Source organism: Pseudoliparis swirei, chromosome 3, assembly GCF_029220125.1.
Source record: "Pseudoliparis swirei isolate HS2019 ecotype Mariana Trench chromosome 3, NWPU_hadal_v1, whole genome shotgun sequence".
NCBI classification, from domain to species: domain Eukaryota; kingdom Metazoa; phylum Chordata; class Actinopteri; order Perciformes; family Liparidae; genus Pseudoliparis; species Pseudoliparis swirei.
The window spans coordinates 777,242-793,051 of record NC_079390.1 but is presented as its reverse complement, the minus strand read 5'-3'; the positions used below and the strand labels follow the sequence as shown (position 1 = coordinate 793,051).

General features: G+C 46.9%; 2 protein-coding genes across 2 annotated transcripts in view; one reads left to right on the top strand and one right to left on the bottom strand.

Moving 5' to 3' along the window:
- Window positions 1-3,657: 3,657 nt before the first annotated feature.
- Window positions 3,658-6,526, bottom strand: sowahab (sosondowah ankyrin repeat domain family member Ab). Its single transcript, XM_056442931.1, has one exon. The coding sequence runs from the start codon at window positions 6,475-6,477 to the stop codon at window positions 5,116-5,118; it is 1,362 nt and encodes a 453-aa protein (XP_056298906.1). The 5' UTR covers window positions 6,478-6,526; the 3' UTR covers window positions 3,658-5,115.
- A 2,749-nt stretch (window positions 6,527-9,275) lies between these two features.
- The window catches only part of septin8a (septin 8a), a 29,506-nt gene continuing 22,971 nt past the window's right edge, over window positions 9,276-15,810 (top strand). The window contains exons 1-3 of the mRNA XM_056442940.1: window positions 9,276-9,538; window positions 15,182-15,296; window positions 15,395-15,590. Coding sequence (XP_056298915.1) covers window positions 9,509-9,538; window positions 15,182-15,296; window positions 15,395-15,590 — 341 coding nt within the window. The 5' untranslated portion in view covers window positions 9,276-9,508. The remainder of the gene's footprint in view (window positions 9,539-15,181; window positions 15,297-15,394; window positions 15,591-15,810) is intronic.

Below are 15,810 nucleotides of genomic sequence, written 5' to 3'. Positions count from 1 at the left end.
GGAGCAGGTTGGTGGTGGAGGTGATGGAGCAGGTTGGTGGTGGAGGTGGTGGAGCAGGTTGGTGGTGGAGGTGATGGAGCAGGTTGGTGGTGGAGGTGATGGAGCAGGTTGGTGGTGGAGGTGGTGGAGCAGGTTGGTGGTGGAGGTGATGGAGCAGGTTGGTGGTGTAGGTGATGGAGCAGGTTGGTGGTGGAGGTGATGGAGCAGGTTGGTGGTGGAGGTGATGGAGCAGGTTGGTGGTGGAGGTGGTGGAGCAGGTTGGTGGTGGAGGTGGTGGAGCAGGTTGGTGGTGTAGGTGATGGAGCAGGTTGGTGGTGTAGGTGATGGAGCAGGTTGGTGGTGGAGGTGATGGAGCAGGTTGGTGGTGGAGGTGATGGAGCAGGTTGGTGGTGGAGGTGGTGGAGCAGGTTGGTGGTGGAGGTGGTGGAGCAGGTTGGTGGTGTAGGTGATGGAGCAGGTTGGTGGTGTAGGTGATGGAGCAGGTTGGTGGTGGAGGTGATGGAGCAGGTTGGTGGTGGAGGTGATGGAGCAGGTTGGTGGTGGAGGTGATGGAGCAGGTTGGTGGTGGAGGTGGTGGAGCAGGTTGGTGGTGGAGGTGGTGGAGCAGGTTGGTGGTGTAGGTGATGGAGCAGGTTGGTGGTGGAGGTGATGGAGCAGGTTGGTGGTGTAGGTGATGGAGCAGGTTGGTGGTGGAGGTGATGGAGCAGGTTGGTGGTGGAGGTGATGGAGCAGGTTGGTGGTGTAGGTGATGGAGCAGGTTGGTGGTGTAGGTGATGGAGCAGGTTGGTGGTGGAGGTGATGGAGCAGGTTGGTGGTGGAGGTGGTGGAGCAGGTTGGTGGTGGAGGTGGTGGAGCAGGTTGGTGGTGTAGGTGATGGAGCAGGTTGGTGGTGTAGGTGATGGAGCAGGTTGGTGGTGGAGGTGATGGAGCAGGTTGGTGGTGGAGGTGATGGAGCAGGTTGGTGGTGGAGGTGATGGAGCAGGTTGGTGGTGGAGGTGGTGGAGCAGGTTGGTGGTGTAGGTGATGGAGCAGGTTGGTGGTGTAGGTGATGGAGCAGGTTGGTGGTGGAGGTGATGGAGCAGGTTGGTGGTGGAGGTGATGGAGCAGGTTGGTGGTGGAGGTGATGGAGCAGGTTGGTGGTGGAGGTGATGGAGCAGGTTGGTGGTGTCTACTCCCTGAAGGGAACAACGTGACTCAGCGAGCCTCCAGATCTTTTCAACCTGAACTTTGAACCTTCGGCTCCTGCAGGAATGTCAGCACACCCTCCTCCTCCTCCTCCTCCTCCTCCTCCTCCTCCTCCTCCTCCTCCTCCTCCTCCAGGCGGTCGTTACATAACTCAGTTATGACTCAACAAAGCATTAATTGTTGTCCAGCCAAAGTTCCCGTGCCGGTTTTAATATCCCCGAGATGGATCACCTCTCCGTCTGCAGTCGCTGTTTCTCCTCGGAGCGCATTGCTCTAATTAAGCTAACGTGAGACCCGTTTGTAACCACCTCACACACACACACACGCACACACACACACACACACACACGCACACACACACACACACACTGGATAATAGTTCACGATAAAAATACATTCCACGCCATTATCTTCCTCCACTTTTATGAGGCGCCGCCCGACGCTTCCAAAGGTCGTGAGCGTGAACCCGACTTGTTAATCTTGTTCAGATATACAGCGATGACATGTTGACACTGGGTTGTGTGTACTTTGTGTTTCAGTGTGGAGAAGAGGAGGAGACACGTCGAATCAAAGGCTCCTCGACTTTTTAATAAGAGTCACAGATCACTCGATCGCCCTTTAGAGAGACAGCTCGGCCTTTTCTGAGAAATAACCTCGTTACAGTCGAGAGTTCGAGGAGAAGAGTGACACCACTTCTCATGTGTGTGGGACTGAGATGAAGCTGCAGGCAGCAGTGGGTTCACTTAGCATAGCATATAGCATATGGCATATACCATATAGCATATGGCATATAGCATATGGCATATAGCATATGGCATATAGCATATAACATATGGCATATAGCATATGGCATATAGCATATAGCATATGGCATATAGCATATGGCATATAGCATATAGCATATGGCATATGGCATATGGCATATAGCATATGGCATATAGCATATGGCATATGGCATATGGCATATAGCATATGGCATATAGCATATGGCATATAGCATATAGCATATGGCATATAGCATATGGCATATAGCATATGGCATATAGCATATAGCATATAACATATGGCATATAGCATATGGCATATAGCATATAATATGCATATATACATATAGCATATAGCATATGGCATATAGCATATAACATATAGCATATAGCATATAGCATATAGCATATAACATATATAGCATATAGCATATAGCATATAGCATATAACATATGGCATATAGCATATAACATATAGCATATAACATATAGCATATAACATAGCATATAGCATATCATATAGCATATAGCATATGGCATATAGCATATAGCATATAGCATATAGCATATGGCATATAGCATATAGCATATGGCATATGGCATATAGCATATAGCATATAACATATAACATATAGCATATGGCATATAGCATATGGCATATAGCATATGGCATATAGCATATGGCATATAGCATATAGCATATGGCATATGACATATAGCATATGGCATATGGCATATAGCATATGGCATATAGCATATGGCATATAGCATATAGCATATGGCATATGGCATATAGCATATAGCATATGGCATATAGCATATGGCATATGGCATATGGCATATAGCATATGACATATAGCATATGACATATAGCATATGACATATAGCATATGGCATATAGCACATGGCATATGGCATATAGCATATGGCATATAGCATATGGCATATAGCATATGGCATATAGCATATAGCATATGGCATATAGCATATATAATATGGCACATGGCACATAGCATATAGCATATGACATATAGCATTTGGCATGTAGAATATAGCATATAGCATGTAGCATGTAGCATGTGGCCTGGAAACAAGCAGCTCATTGTGTCGTTACCTTTGGACCTCCGTCTATAAGCTAAGAGTTCCAAAAGATGACACAATGAATAAAATAGATACAAATCTAAATAAATAAATATTATTTGTCTATATATGTGTTGTTGTTTTTTATTTTTTAATTAAGCTGCACATTAATCTGATAATAGATTTATTGCTGGAATTCTTTCCATATTTTTATATTTCTTAATATATTGAGTGGTTTCATACGATTATGCCATACTGGAGACATTTCAACCAGGTGAATCTGATGTTTATTCAGTAACGCATGGGACTGACGATGACGATGTTATGGACACATTTTGAAACCAACATCTTTACTTTAACAAACCTGAAAACTCATGAGGGGTGAAAAAGGTGACAACGGGGGTGCAGGTGACTTTTTTGTTGTCTCCACACCACATCACGTTGTTTTTTGACGACAGTCTTTTGATTGTTCTGACCGCAAATCTAAATAATAACAACAAACATTTTAAGAAAAAAGGTCCTTTTAATAATTCAGTGATCGGGCCCTAATAATAGTAATAACAACTTTACATTATCATTATATATAATATGGTTAAAGTCATTCATGAACCAACTTCCTTTTTTAAAAACTTGTGTGCTCTGCTAAGCTTTGAGCCTGTTCCATGATTCTGTTCCATAATTCTGTTCCATAATTCTGTTCGAGGAGCCTGTTCCTTCGACGTGTCCCATCAAAGATGTTTTATTGCGAAGAGCACCACATCGCATGTTCTCCGTGTCTCACTCCAATCTCATAGACGCTGGCCGTCCAATTGACCCCCCCCCTACCCAAAACAAAAACTCTTCGGAGCTACACTATTCACGTGGATGACCTTTTTTGATTTCAAAACGGCGAATTTCGCCGAAAAGTGACAAGTTTGCAGGTATGCTTTAAGCTCTAGAGTTCCCCCTCACACCTTTTCCTTTGACGTGATCCAACATTAAAGTATTTCTGCTTCTCGTGTCTCGACCCTCGAGTTCTTTCTCCAACGCTCTGGGTCCTGACCTCGTGTTGACCTTTCTCCTCGCAGCAGCGGAGGAGGAAGAGAACATTAGCTCAATAAAACCCGGAGGCTTCGAGATGAAACGCGGCCGCGACGTGAGGACGGCGTGGCGTCACGAGACGAGAGAGAAGACAGAGTCAGAGCGCGAGGCCGACCGCAGGACGCCTCCCATTTCTTCTCAACCCTCATCGTACAAACCTAACATACGCTCACATGGTCCGCTGCTCGTGTGACGGCCGTCTCAACGAGCCAGAGGATGGATTCCAGCCACAGGTTTTGACGTAATAGGGGCTAAAAAGGATTCATGGAGCACCTGCAGGCCACTTTATGAATTACACGACCTTTGCCCTTTCTGAGAAATCCAATGTTTGCTTTCTTACAATTTGAATTGTGATGTTTTGCTTTTTTCCGAAAAGGCTTCAGTCACCGTGTTTAATAATGAATCTGACCAAAATCGTATGAATCCTCCTCAGAGACACATATTTGTATTAATGTATTAATTAATTAATTAATATGACATTAATTAATTAATCGTGTTGCTTCCAGAGGTTTGAATCCCCCCATGAGCCAGAACACACGACCACTTCATTACTCTAGTTCATCTCAAATGCTCAGATATAGAAACACATGGAAGTCCAGTTTGGATTTGGAGAAAAACATTTTTTAAATAGAGAACATACGTTTTCACAATTTAGAAATAAAACCCAGGAAATCCGTGACAATCAATATTTAAAAAAACCTAAAAGAACCAGCACGTGTGTTAAAGTGTTCACCCTTCAGGCGGAAGACGAGGCCTTCGAGACCGCAGACAGTGAGCAAGGAGACGACTCGCTCTCTGAATCACGTTTTTATTTCACGCCTGTAAACCCCGCAACTCCTCCCACGGGCGACGTCTCTCACGAAGCCGTCCCGCTCGACCTCGCCGATGAGAAAGGTCACGACCAGAAGTCACAGTCGCCGTTGAAGGCCCCTCCGCCTCGGAGCGATGCGAGTCGCCCCTCCGCTGCACATTCCTCACGCACGCGAGACCCCGACGTCCTCCGAGTTCACATGAAGACGTCCGACGTGACTCTGGGTCTGAAGCCGCCGTCTTCTCGGTTCTCCTCTTCATCGGCCGGGGAGTAGAACCCGGCCCTCTGCTTGTGCTTCCTCCCGTGGGGCTGGAAGAGGCGGCTGATTGAATGCTTCTTGGCGAGATCCGGGAGCCTGTCCGACTCCTCCCCGCCGTCGTCGTGCGGCTGCTCCTGCGGCGCCGCTCTGGGTTTGCCCAGCATCTCCCTCACCGCCTCCGAGATGCCCTTGTGCAGGTAGTGGTAGGCCCTCCTCCCGCCGTTGTCCCTGAGGCTCGGGTCGGCCCTGAAGTCCCTCACCAGCATCGCCATGATGAACTCCTGGTCGTGCAACGCCGCGATGTGCAGAGGCGTGTAGCCGCCGTGGCTCTTGGCGTTGACGTCGACGCCGGCCCCTCCTCGCCGGGACAGGTCGACGATCTTCGTCATCATGTCGCTGTTCCCGCACTTGGCCGCCCAGTGCAGCGCGGTGAACCCCGACATGAAGTCCCTCTTCTCCGCCAGCTGGCCGTCCGTCAGCAGCAGGCCGTACGCCTGGCCCCAGAGGCCGGCGGCGCACTTCACCAGCCACTCGTGCTCCGCCTGCTCCAGCGGCACCGAGGAGGAGACGGGGACGCTGGTGTCGCGGAGCTCCTCCGGCGCCTTGGTGGTCTTCGCTGACCTCCTCATCTGGGGCGAGGCGGCGGTCTCCGCTTTAGGGGTCCATCTCTTGCTCCCGGATGAGGGCCATCTCTTGCTCCCCATGCGCTGCAGTTTGGGGGATCCGAGCGGCTCATCCGGGTACTCTTTCAGTTTGCGGATCTGCACCATGGTGGCGCTGGGCGGCCCCCTCAGAGGTAAGCCGTACGGCTTGCTCTTGGCGGGCGGATTTAACGCCCCTGCGGGGTCCTCCTGCCTCTGGACCTCAAAGCTCAGCATCCGTTTCACGGTGCCGACCTTATGTTGGCTCTTCTGCAACGCGCGCTCGATGGGAGTCAGTAAATCCGCCTGGTTGTCTCCGCTCTCACCCGGCGGCTCCCCGTCGGGCTCCGGGACAGCTGATCCCTCCCCGGAGCCTCCGGTTGCCCGGGTCTCATGCTCCTCGCTGTCCGGCTCCTGGCGGTCTCCGTCCAGCAGATGCTGATAAATCTTCCTGACCACCACGTAGCGGACTCCGTGGATTTCTTTGACCACGGCGACCTTGTTGACGCACGTCTTAAAAAGCTCCTTGTTGCGCTCCTTCTCCGCGGGATCGTCGCAGTCGATCGAGGCTTTGAACTTGTCCACCAAGTCGGATTTCTTCAGCTGGCCCCCCGCCGCGATCAGCAGCGACAGCACGGATTCCCGCGTCAACAACATTGTTTCAAGATAGATTTATAAGTTGATAACATGATCTATAACTCCGAGAGACGCGCTGTCTTCCTGCCGCCGTTGTCCCGGTGAGAGTCTGCCTCACCTGGCCGCGCACTCCTCCTCCTCCTCTTCCCCCCCCTCCTCCTCCTCACCTGGAGGAGTTCTTTCCGGGGCAGAGCGCGCAACGTCGGCACAATTTGAATAATATATGCATTTTGTTTTCATACAGACAAAAGTGAGAGTACAAGACCGACTGATGCATATTGTTTATTATTTGTCACATTAAAAATAAATACTTTCAGTATAGGTTGTCTGCTTCCTTCAAAAGACCATCTAACTATTAACTTTAGTCTGATTCCCATTTACTAAGCATTTAACGTATAGTGCATTTGCATTTACACATATAAGATACTTTTAAATAACTATATGGCTCAAATTAAGGGTTATTGCAGCGCCTCTACCACCTCAGGCAGCTGAGGAAATTTAAAGTTTCCCAGAGGATCCTTCAGTCCTTCTACTCTGGAGCTGTAGAGAGCGTCCTGACAGGAAGCATCACAGCCTGGTTTGGCAACTGCTCCGCTCAGGACAGGAAGGCTCTGCAGAGAGTAGTGCGTTCGGCTGAACGCACTATTGGAACTACACTCCCCACCCTGCAGGACTTGTACACCAGGAGGTGCAGAACCAGAGCCGGCAGGATCATGAAGGATCCTCACCACCCCAACAACAGACTGTTTCAGCTGCTGCGGTCAGGCAGGCGCCTCCGTAGTCACGCTGCAAGAACAGAGAGACTGAGACGGAGTTTCTTTCCTCAGGCCATCAGGACTGTGAACTCCGACCTCACCAGGACCCCCACATAGACCCACACAACTGCCCCTCTTAGGCACACACACACACACACACACACACACACACACACACACACACTTACTGTAAATATTGTGTTGTTTTTTATTGTAAATAGTGTGTACTTGTTGCCCTTGCACATTCCTGCTGAGCATTGCCACTTTCATTTCACTGCACACCCTGTGTGTGTATGTGACAAATAAAACATCTTGAATCTTGAATCTTGAAACTTTTAAAATGATCTAAAAACGTGTGTTAGGCCAATCATGACCAGGTTTTAATTTAATTTGTGGGTCCTAAAAAGAACGCACAGCATAGCAGAATATATCCATAAACACCGTGTATGCTTTCACAAAAGCAGTCAATTAGACACACCCGAGCAATTTGTGACCTCATTAATTAATTATAATAGTAACGTCACACCTTGAACACTACACGCACACACCATGGGAAATAGTTGAAGTGATGATTGGGTGTTTTATGATCTCTAACGCACACCTGTGTGCTACCTGCGGCGCTTCTCTCTCCTGTCCCGGCTTGTCACGTGTTCAACATTCCTGGGCTGAGTGGGAGTTCCTGAGAAGCCGCCATATTGAAACGTATCTGTCAACGTTCAAAGATGAAACATGAACGTCAAGAGAGTTCCCTTCCCACTTTAACGTCCGCATTCACGTTGAGCGTGAACACCGCCCGGAAACGCTTCGAAGGGACTTTCAACGGCTCCAAATTGAAATATATCTAAAATATTATAATTTAATTCTTAATAAAAGCAGAAGATAATTAAAGAAAGTGGTAAATATGAAGGAATGTATGACACAAACGAAGAAAAATAAAAGCTTAAAGCTTTAGGCTGACTGAGCGGAAACCGGAGCGACGTAGCGGGGAGTCCTCTCGTCGCCAGTAGCTCGCGACCTACTCTTCCTCTCTGTCAGCTCCGCTCAGTGGTTCAGCAGGCTCTGCTCACTGTACGTCATCACATACGTCATCAACACACGCCTCGATACGCGCTTCACAAAAATGTTCCTGGATTACCAAGTACGCTGAGTACAGACTTGTGTACTTGTGACGGGAGGGCGCAGGACGGTTTTTCTGCAGTTGGGAACGGCAGCTAACTTGATGACGTCATCGGCTCAGCTGTTCTTGCTCATGAGTTTTTACTCCAATTATTACACTGTAAAGTATTTTTTACAGTCAAACTAAATATGACAACTCTGCTTTTTTCATTATCCTTTAAATCTAATTATTTTATTTTGAATTGTGTGTATATATATATATATATATATATAGTTCAAAAAATATACATCTACAGATATAATTATATATTGTGTTTATAAATATAAAGTTTATATATATGAATATATATATATAAAATAAATGTGTTATATATATAAAAATACATATGTGTGTATTTATAAAAATAAATAAATATGATATTACACATGTAATTGCAAGCAATTCGGTCAAAAGTAAAAAGACACCGCCTCTATAATTGAATTCTATATATGAACCCTTAGTCAAACTGATTTAATGTTACTTGTGAATACATAATAAACTCTTTGTGCTCGTTAGATCCTCCAACGCCGAATTATATCTCATGTTTAACCGCTCCGGAGCCATCAGAGCCAACGGATCATTTAAAAAAGTCCTGCCGAGATCAGGCTGTTCTCGACGGCCACACTGAGCGCTGACCGCCCGGCGCTGCGGAGCTCACTGGTTCCGCAAGCAGAACCTCAAATCGTCGCAGACTATCTTTAAATCGGCTGAATCTCGACAAACCGACCACAGATTTGACGCTTAAACTACTAACTTCTCGCTTGAAAACATCCTAAAATTACATTTCATGACTCAACAACAGTAGTATTTAGAAAAAGTCAACTGTCAGTTGTGTATTTTCTCCTCCGCCATTGTTTCCGGTCGCTGGTGCGAAATGCATTCTGGGATATCGGCTGGCCGGAGTACGCGCGAGTCATCTCCGATGCATCCTCGGAGAAAGAAATGGGCGCATTAAGTCACATCCGGGCATTTTTACCGTGCTTGGCAGAGAAGCAGCCGTTGGAATTATAACGTGTACTCGGGCGCGCGCTGATGACGTTTCACGAATCCACAAGTACAGACAAGGCATATTGACTAACGGCCACGCTCCGGAGCCTCGACACATCTCTAAACTGCTCAGTCCGCCCAGCATTCCGCAACCATGGCTGCCACGGACGTTGACGTGTTTTCGGTAAGTAACATCCACAGTTTCTTTTCTCTCTCCTTCTTCTTCTTTCCCGAAAACAAGTGCAGCCGGAAATCACTCGCTTGTGATTTAGTAAAAAGTGTTCTGCTGTGAAGCCTCCCCCGCCCGTTCTGGCGAAGCCTGTAATGTGGGTTCAGCCGAGATGGTGACTGTGGTTTATTTCACGTGCGACAACAAAAAAAGAAGAAGATGACGATGCCATTTGTTGACTTAACGCCAATTGCAATATAAATACATGCGTCGCTGCAAGTATGGGGTGTAGCACATGCCGCCATTGGACTGTTTACTTTATCATTATGAGAAGCGGCTGAGACCAGAACGGGTGACGTTGCTGTCATGTCACTGTGGCTCGCTAACCAGGTACACACACACACACACACACAGCTTAACGTGTGACATCGTCTGCCGTACCACAGACACACCTGGAAGGTGTGTTTCCTGCTGTCCTGGTGTGTTACGTTACTTCACGTAGGGCGCTACGGTGGGATGAGCCTCGTGTTGACATGTGGTGTCATTTTAACTTCCTGTTCAGGGGACGCACAATTCAACTTGTGGTTTACACCGTGTCAGTTTGTATGCTTAACAATGTGGAGAGAGAGAGAGGGATAGAGAGAGGGATAGAGAGAGATCATGCAATACAGGATAATGGAAATGCAATAACAGCAAGCAAGATATATCAGGACTATTATAATATATATCACAGTCTACACAACAACAGCAACAACAAAGAAGCATTTGATAACACCAGAGTCATAGGGACGAGGCGACCACACAAGGCGGTGATTGATCTCAGGATATGTCTGCAGAGATCTGTGCGGTCGTGCATTGGACAGTGAGCAGCGCTGAGTTTCTGGGGGGGATTAAGAGATTGAGAACACACTCCGGCCCCTCCCGACACTTCTTGGTGCGACCCCCGGCTGCTATAAAGGAAAAGGACCCACAGAGAACATGCATACAGATTATTATACACTTTGCATTTGTAGCTGTAGAGCGGTGGCAGAAGCTTTTCCCTGTGTGTGACTTCTAAAATGTCTCTTTTTGGACTACAACATTGATTTATCCTGAAGAAATGCTGAGAATGCCGTGGAACAACATGCCGGACCGTCTGTCTGACTTCCTGTCTCACTTTCAGGACTAAGTGAGACCATATTGAGCTAACTTGACATGCCGGCCTGGCAGAGTTCACTCTGTGCAGCTGTTGACGGGGACGTGTGGTCGGTTGCGTCGGTGAACCCACACCCAGCCCCCCCAGAGGGCGCCCCGGCATCGGGGGAACCTTTCTAGGCCGGCGCCATTTGAGGCGATCGATGGAGCCAGCGATGGCAATACACGAGGGAAAAACTGACCCTCAGAAATATAATGTTGCCCCTGATATCACGAGGAGAGGGGCACAAATAACCCCATAATTTCATGTAATAATTCTGGTAATTTAATATTTTTTTGTTATTGGTTGTGTGTGTTCTATCTGTAGTGCCTGTACTAGGTAGGTACACATACAAAAAAAATCAATAAATAGACATTTTAATCATAAAAGAACAAATAAATAAGTTATAATTGTTAATTGTTGTTAAACAAATGTAATAACAATAACTACATGAGATATTCCTTTATTAGTCCCACAGTGGGGATATTTCAGGATCACAGCAGCGAGTTCACATGAGAGCATCAATAAACACAATAACAATAATAACAAAACTAAAATAATAACAATACAGAGGAAAAAATATATATACACAAGACAAGTGACCAAAGTGAATTTCCAGCAGGTTAAAGTGTAAACACAAAGAAATATAATACAGTTGAATATGATTGTCTCATTTATGTTTTTCTGTTGGTTTTTTGTTCCAAAAAATCTACGAAAACCATTTGAATCTATAGATTACTACCAAATAGTCTTATTATTGTCATTGTTATACTGTAAGCCTAAATAAGTACATTTAATATTTCTGAACAAAGATGAAATGTAATTTCACAAATTTTAAAAAAGTGCCTCAAAGTTCTTTTTAAATGCCGCTGGATGTCAGTCGGGGGGGTAAACCGCCCCCTAATTAATCAGTAAATCCTCCCCGACTGGAGCGATCGATTGTTTTCACTCATTGATCCACCGGCGTGTCGCGTGGACAAGAGGATGCGGTCGATGCTCATCGGTTATGTCATGAAATGCCCGACTACATATCCGGCGTGTGCAGCGCTCACTGACCCTGACGAGTACTACTGCCCCCCCCCCCCCCCCCCCCCGAGGCCCGCATGCATAACATGAAATGAGCTTCACAAAGTGGTTAAAGGCAAAGAGACGCGTGACGAGGGCGAGTCATTTTAAAGCGTCAGGAAGTGATTTTAACTCGATCATGACCACATGTGCGCTTTACTCAGTGAACTGTTGGAAAACGTGTTTCAGGGTCCCCCCCCCCCCTGCATGTCGCTCCCGACAGACGCTCTGACGTTGGAGAACATGCAGGCCGAGCCGCCTGGAGGCCAGCCTGTCCAACCCGATGTCGGGGGAGGGTCGTGACGGCCGAGCCGCAGCTTCTGTGGCGCTGAGTCCATATCCCTCTTTTTCTGAATAGGTCGACGTGTTTTTTTTCCACTGTGATGCTCCGAGATGAGAGTTGGGAAGTTTAAAACGGCATTTCTTTTGTTTAAATCTTTTTTTAAATTTATTTTGCAATCGCATACAGGAATGGAGAGTAATACCACGCCCAATAAAACGGGTGCACAGAGCATTATCAGTAACTTCTTTAAAATCATTTCTTAAAACCCATTTTTATAGAACAGCTTTTAAGGGATCTCGTCCTTTTATGCAGAACTTTGGTCCCCCTAATTTAGTTTGTCTATTTTTTATTTAAATTTGAATATATATTTTTTAAATGTTATATTTGTTTCTTACTATTCCATTTGTTTTGCCTTGACTTTCTGTAAAGCACTTTGTAAACATTGTTTTTAAAGATGCTTTATAAATAAAGTAATTATTATTATTATCATCATGACCTTCAGTTGCTTGGAGGTTGTGTAACTGTGGCACGCCGTCACTATATACAACGAACAAACAACAGAAACGTAAAGCTCATTTAAATACAGTAGGAATGAAGATGTGGAAACATGCAAACATAACCACATAAGAATGTCATTTCTTTTAAAGAAGCAAAGTTCACTGACATCGAGTCCTCGCCCAGCGGCGGTCGACGGGGTCGCCTGGAAGTTCGAGGCTCACGCTGAAGTTAATTCTCGCTCCTGAATGCTGCGTGTGAAGGCTGTTACCGTGGGGATCATCATCCTATCTGAGACTAGAGAGAGAGACTAGAGAGAGGGAGACTAGAGAGAGAGAGATACTATAGAGAGGGAGACTAGAGAGAGAGAGATACTATAGAGAGGGAGACTAGAGAGGGAGACTAGAGAGAGCGAGAGTGACTAGAGAGAGAGAGATACTATAGAGAGGGAGACTAGAGAGAGAGAGACTAGAGAGAGAGAGATACTATAGAGAGGGAGACTAGAGAGAGGGAGACTAGAGAGAGAGACTAGAGAGAGAGAGAGTAAAGATAGAGAAAGACTAGAGAGGGAGACACTAGAGAGAGAGACTAGAGAGAGAGACTAAAGATAGAGACTGACTATAGAGAGAGACTGACTAGAGAGAGAGAGACTAGAGAGGGAGACTAGAGAGAGAGAGTTAAGATAGAGAAAGACTAGAGAGAGACTGACTATAGGGAGAGAGAGGGAGACTAGAGAGAGAGACTATAGAGAGAGAGAGAGAGATACTATAGAGAGGGAGACTAGAGAGAGAGAAAGACTAGAGAGAGAGACTAAAGATGGAGAGAGAGACTAGAGAGAGAGAGAGAGACTAGAGAGAGAGACTAAAGATGGAGAGAGAGACTGACTAGAGAGAGAGAGAGAGACATTTGATGGGATAATATCTGTTCTTGTAAATTCCTGGCGTCCCACTCGTCCTCCAGATCTCACCATCAACATGTCTACCATCACAACGTCACCTCACAAGTACTGGCAGGAGAAGAACGACGACACACACACACAGACACACACACACACACACACAGACACACACACACACACACACACACACACACACACACAGACACACACACACACACACAGACACACACGCACACACACGTCTCAGGCACGTATGTTTCTGGTTTGATGAGATGTAAAATCCTGTCAGGGTTCGTACGCTCATGGAAAACCTGGAAAAGTGTATATATGTATATATATATACTTTTATATAATGAACATACATAATAGCTGCAGGATGCGTGTTCTTAAATATAAGGAACTCTCTCAGTTGATCTGTCCTCTTTAAAATTGAATGTGGAAAGAAGACTGAAGGGAAACTAGTTCTACACAAAGTGCACCTCAAGTTATTGTAAATATTTGAAACCTTCTCTCTCTCTCACACACACACACACACACACCTATATATACACACACACACACACACTGCTGATGTGTGGGGGGGGGCGGCTCTGAGCCAGACAGGAGCTGAGAACGTCTTCACCTCCTCCCCTCGTCTTCACCTCCTTCTCTCGGACTCGTTCCTCGTCTCTTTTCATCTCGTTTGGATGTTTCTCTTCTTTTTCCCCAGTCGTTGAACACGGATGTTAAAGTAATGAAATCGGTTTTGCGGCCGTCAGATTACTCCAGTGGTGTTCCCTGACACGTTAAGACCCAGTTCCCTCTTTACACACGCACACGCACACGCACACACACACACACACACACACTTCATTGTGCTTTACAGTCCGGTTTGACTCGTGCGGAGCCTTGCCCCCCCCCCCCCCCCCTCTCGGTGCCGGGCGCCGCTGTCGGGCCGCCTGTGTTCGGTGACCTCATCCTTCAGGTATGCGGTCCTCCTCCCCGTCCGTCCTCCTGACGGGTCGGATGAGGAGACGCTGACAGTCGTCTCTCCTCTCCTCGAGGCAGGATGTATGGAGGGATTGTGCGATACCATCCCGTCTCCGTGGTGATTAGAGATCATTTAAAGGTGTTGAGAGGTGCAGCTCGTTGACATTAAGACGGCTGGTTTCACGTGGACGTGAAAGGAGAGGCCTTATTCCAGAGACCTGCTGAGCTCAAAGCCACGCCCCCTCCTCCGTCTCAAATGTCCTGAGTTCATTTCTCCGGGCGCTAAAAAAAAAAAGTGCATCTTTTCTCTCGGTGTAGAGGACTTTTCATCCTCTCCCGCTTATTCTCTCCTTCCTAATGTCAGGTTTGCAGAATGCTTGCGGGTCTTGACGTCTGCCGTCTTCCCCGCGTGGCTCTTCTCCCCGGCGCAGCCACAGTTTCACCGTCCTCGTTTCTGTTTTGATCGCCGTGTATTTATTTATTTGTATGCGTGTTACTCGCATAACTCAAAAAGTATTAAACCGAATCGCATGAAATTTGGTGGGATGATTGGTTATTATCCGGGGACCATTTGATTAGATTTTGGGATCGATCGGGTCAAAGGTCAAGGTCATGAAAAGGTCAAAATCTTCTCTTTACCATAGCGCAGTCAATTTCTATCCAATTGGCATGCAACTAATGCCAAAATGTTCATAATTCAATGCCCGATCTTGTGATATGCAAAGGTATGCGCTCTACCGAGGGCCCGTTCTAGTTTCTGTTTGTGTCCCTCAGAACGAAGAGAAGCGAAACCTCAATCTGGGCGGACATGTTGGATTCGACAGCCTCCCCGACCAGCTGGTCAGTAAATCTGTCACGCGGGGATTCTGCTTCAACATCCTCTGTGTGGGTGAGTACCGACCGGCAGCGCGTGGACATCTCTCTTCTGTCAGCCCCCCCAAATCTTTACTTAACCCCCCCCACCCCTCCTCTTGCCACCATCCTCAGGGGAGACGGGCATCGGCAAGTCCACGCTGATGAACACGCTCTTCAACACCACGTTTGAGAACGAGGAGGCGAGCCACTACCAGGACGGCGTCTACCTGCGGCCGCGCACCTACGACCTGCAGGAGAGCAACGTCCACCTCAAGCTGACCATCGTCGACTCCGTCGGCTTCGGGGATCAGATCAACAAAGAGGACAGGTGAGGGCGGGAGGGCAAAGGTCAAGGTCGCCCCTAGGGATATGATGTTGCCCCCGGCAACACGAGGAGGGGCGACACATGCCTCATAGATGATTTCATAGTTGTTGTGTCTGTCTTATCTGTATTGCACTCGGTAGGTACACACACACAATCTATAAATCTAATTTTGAATTCCAAAAAAATAAGCTATAATTGTTAATAGTAGTTTAACAAATTTTAT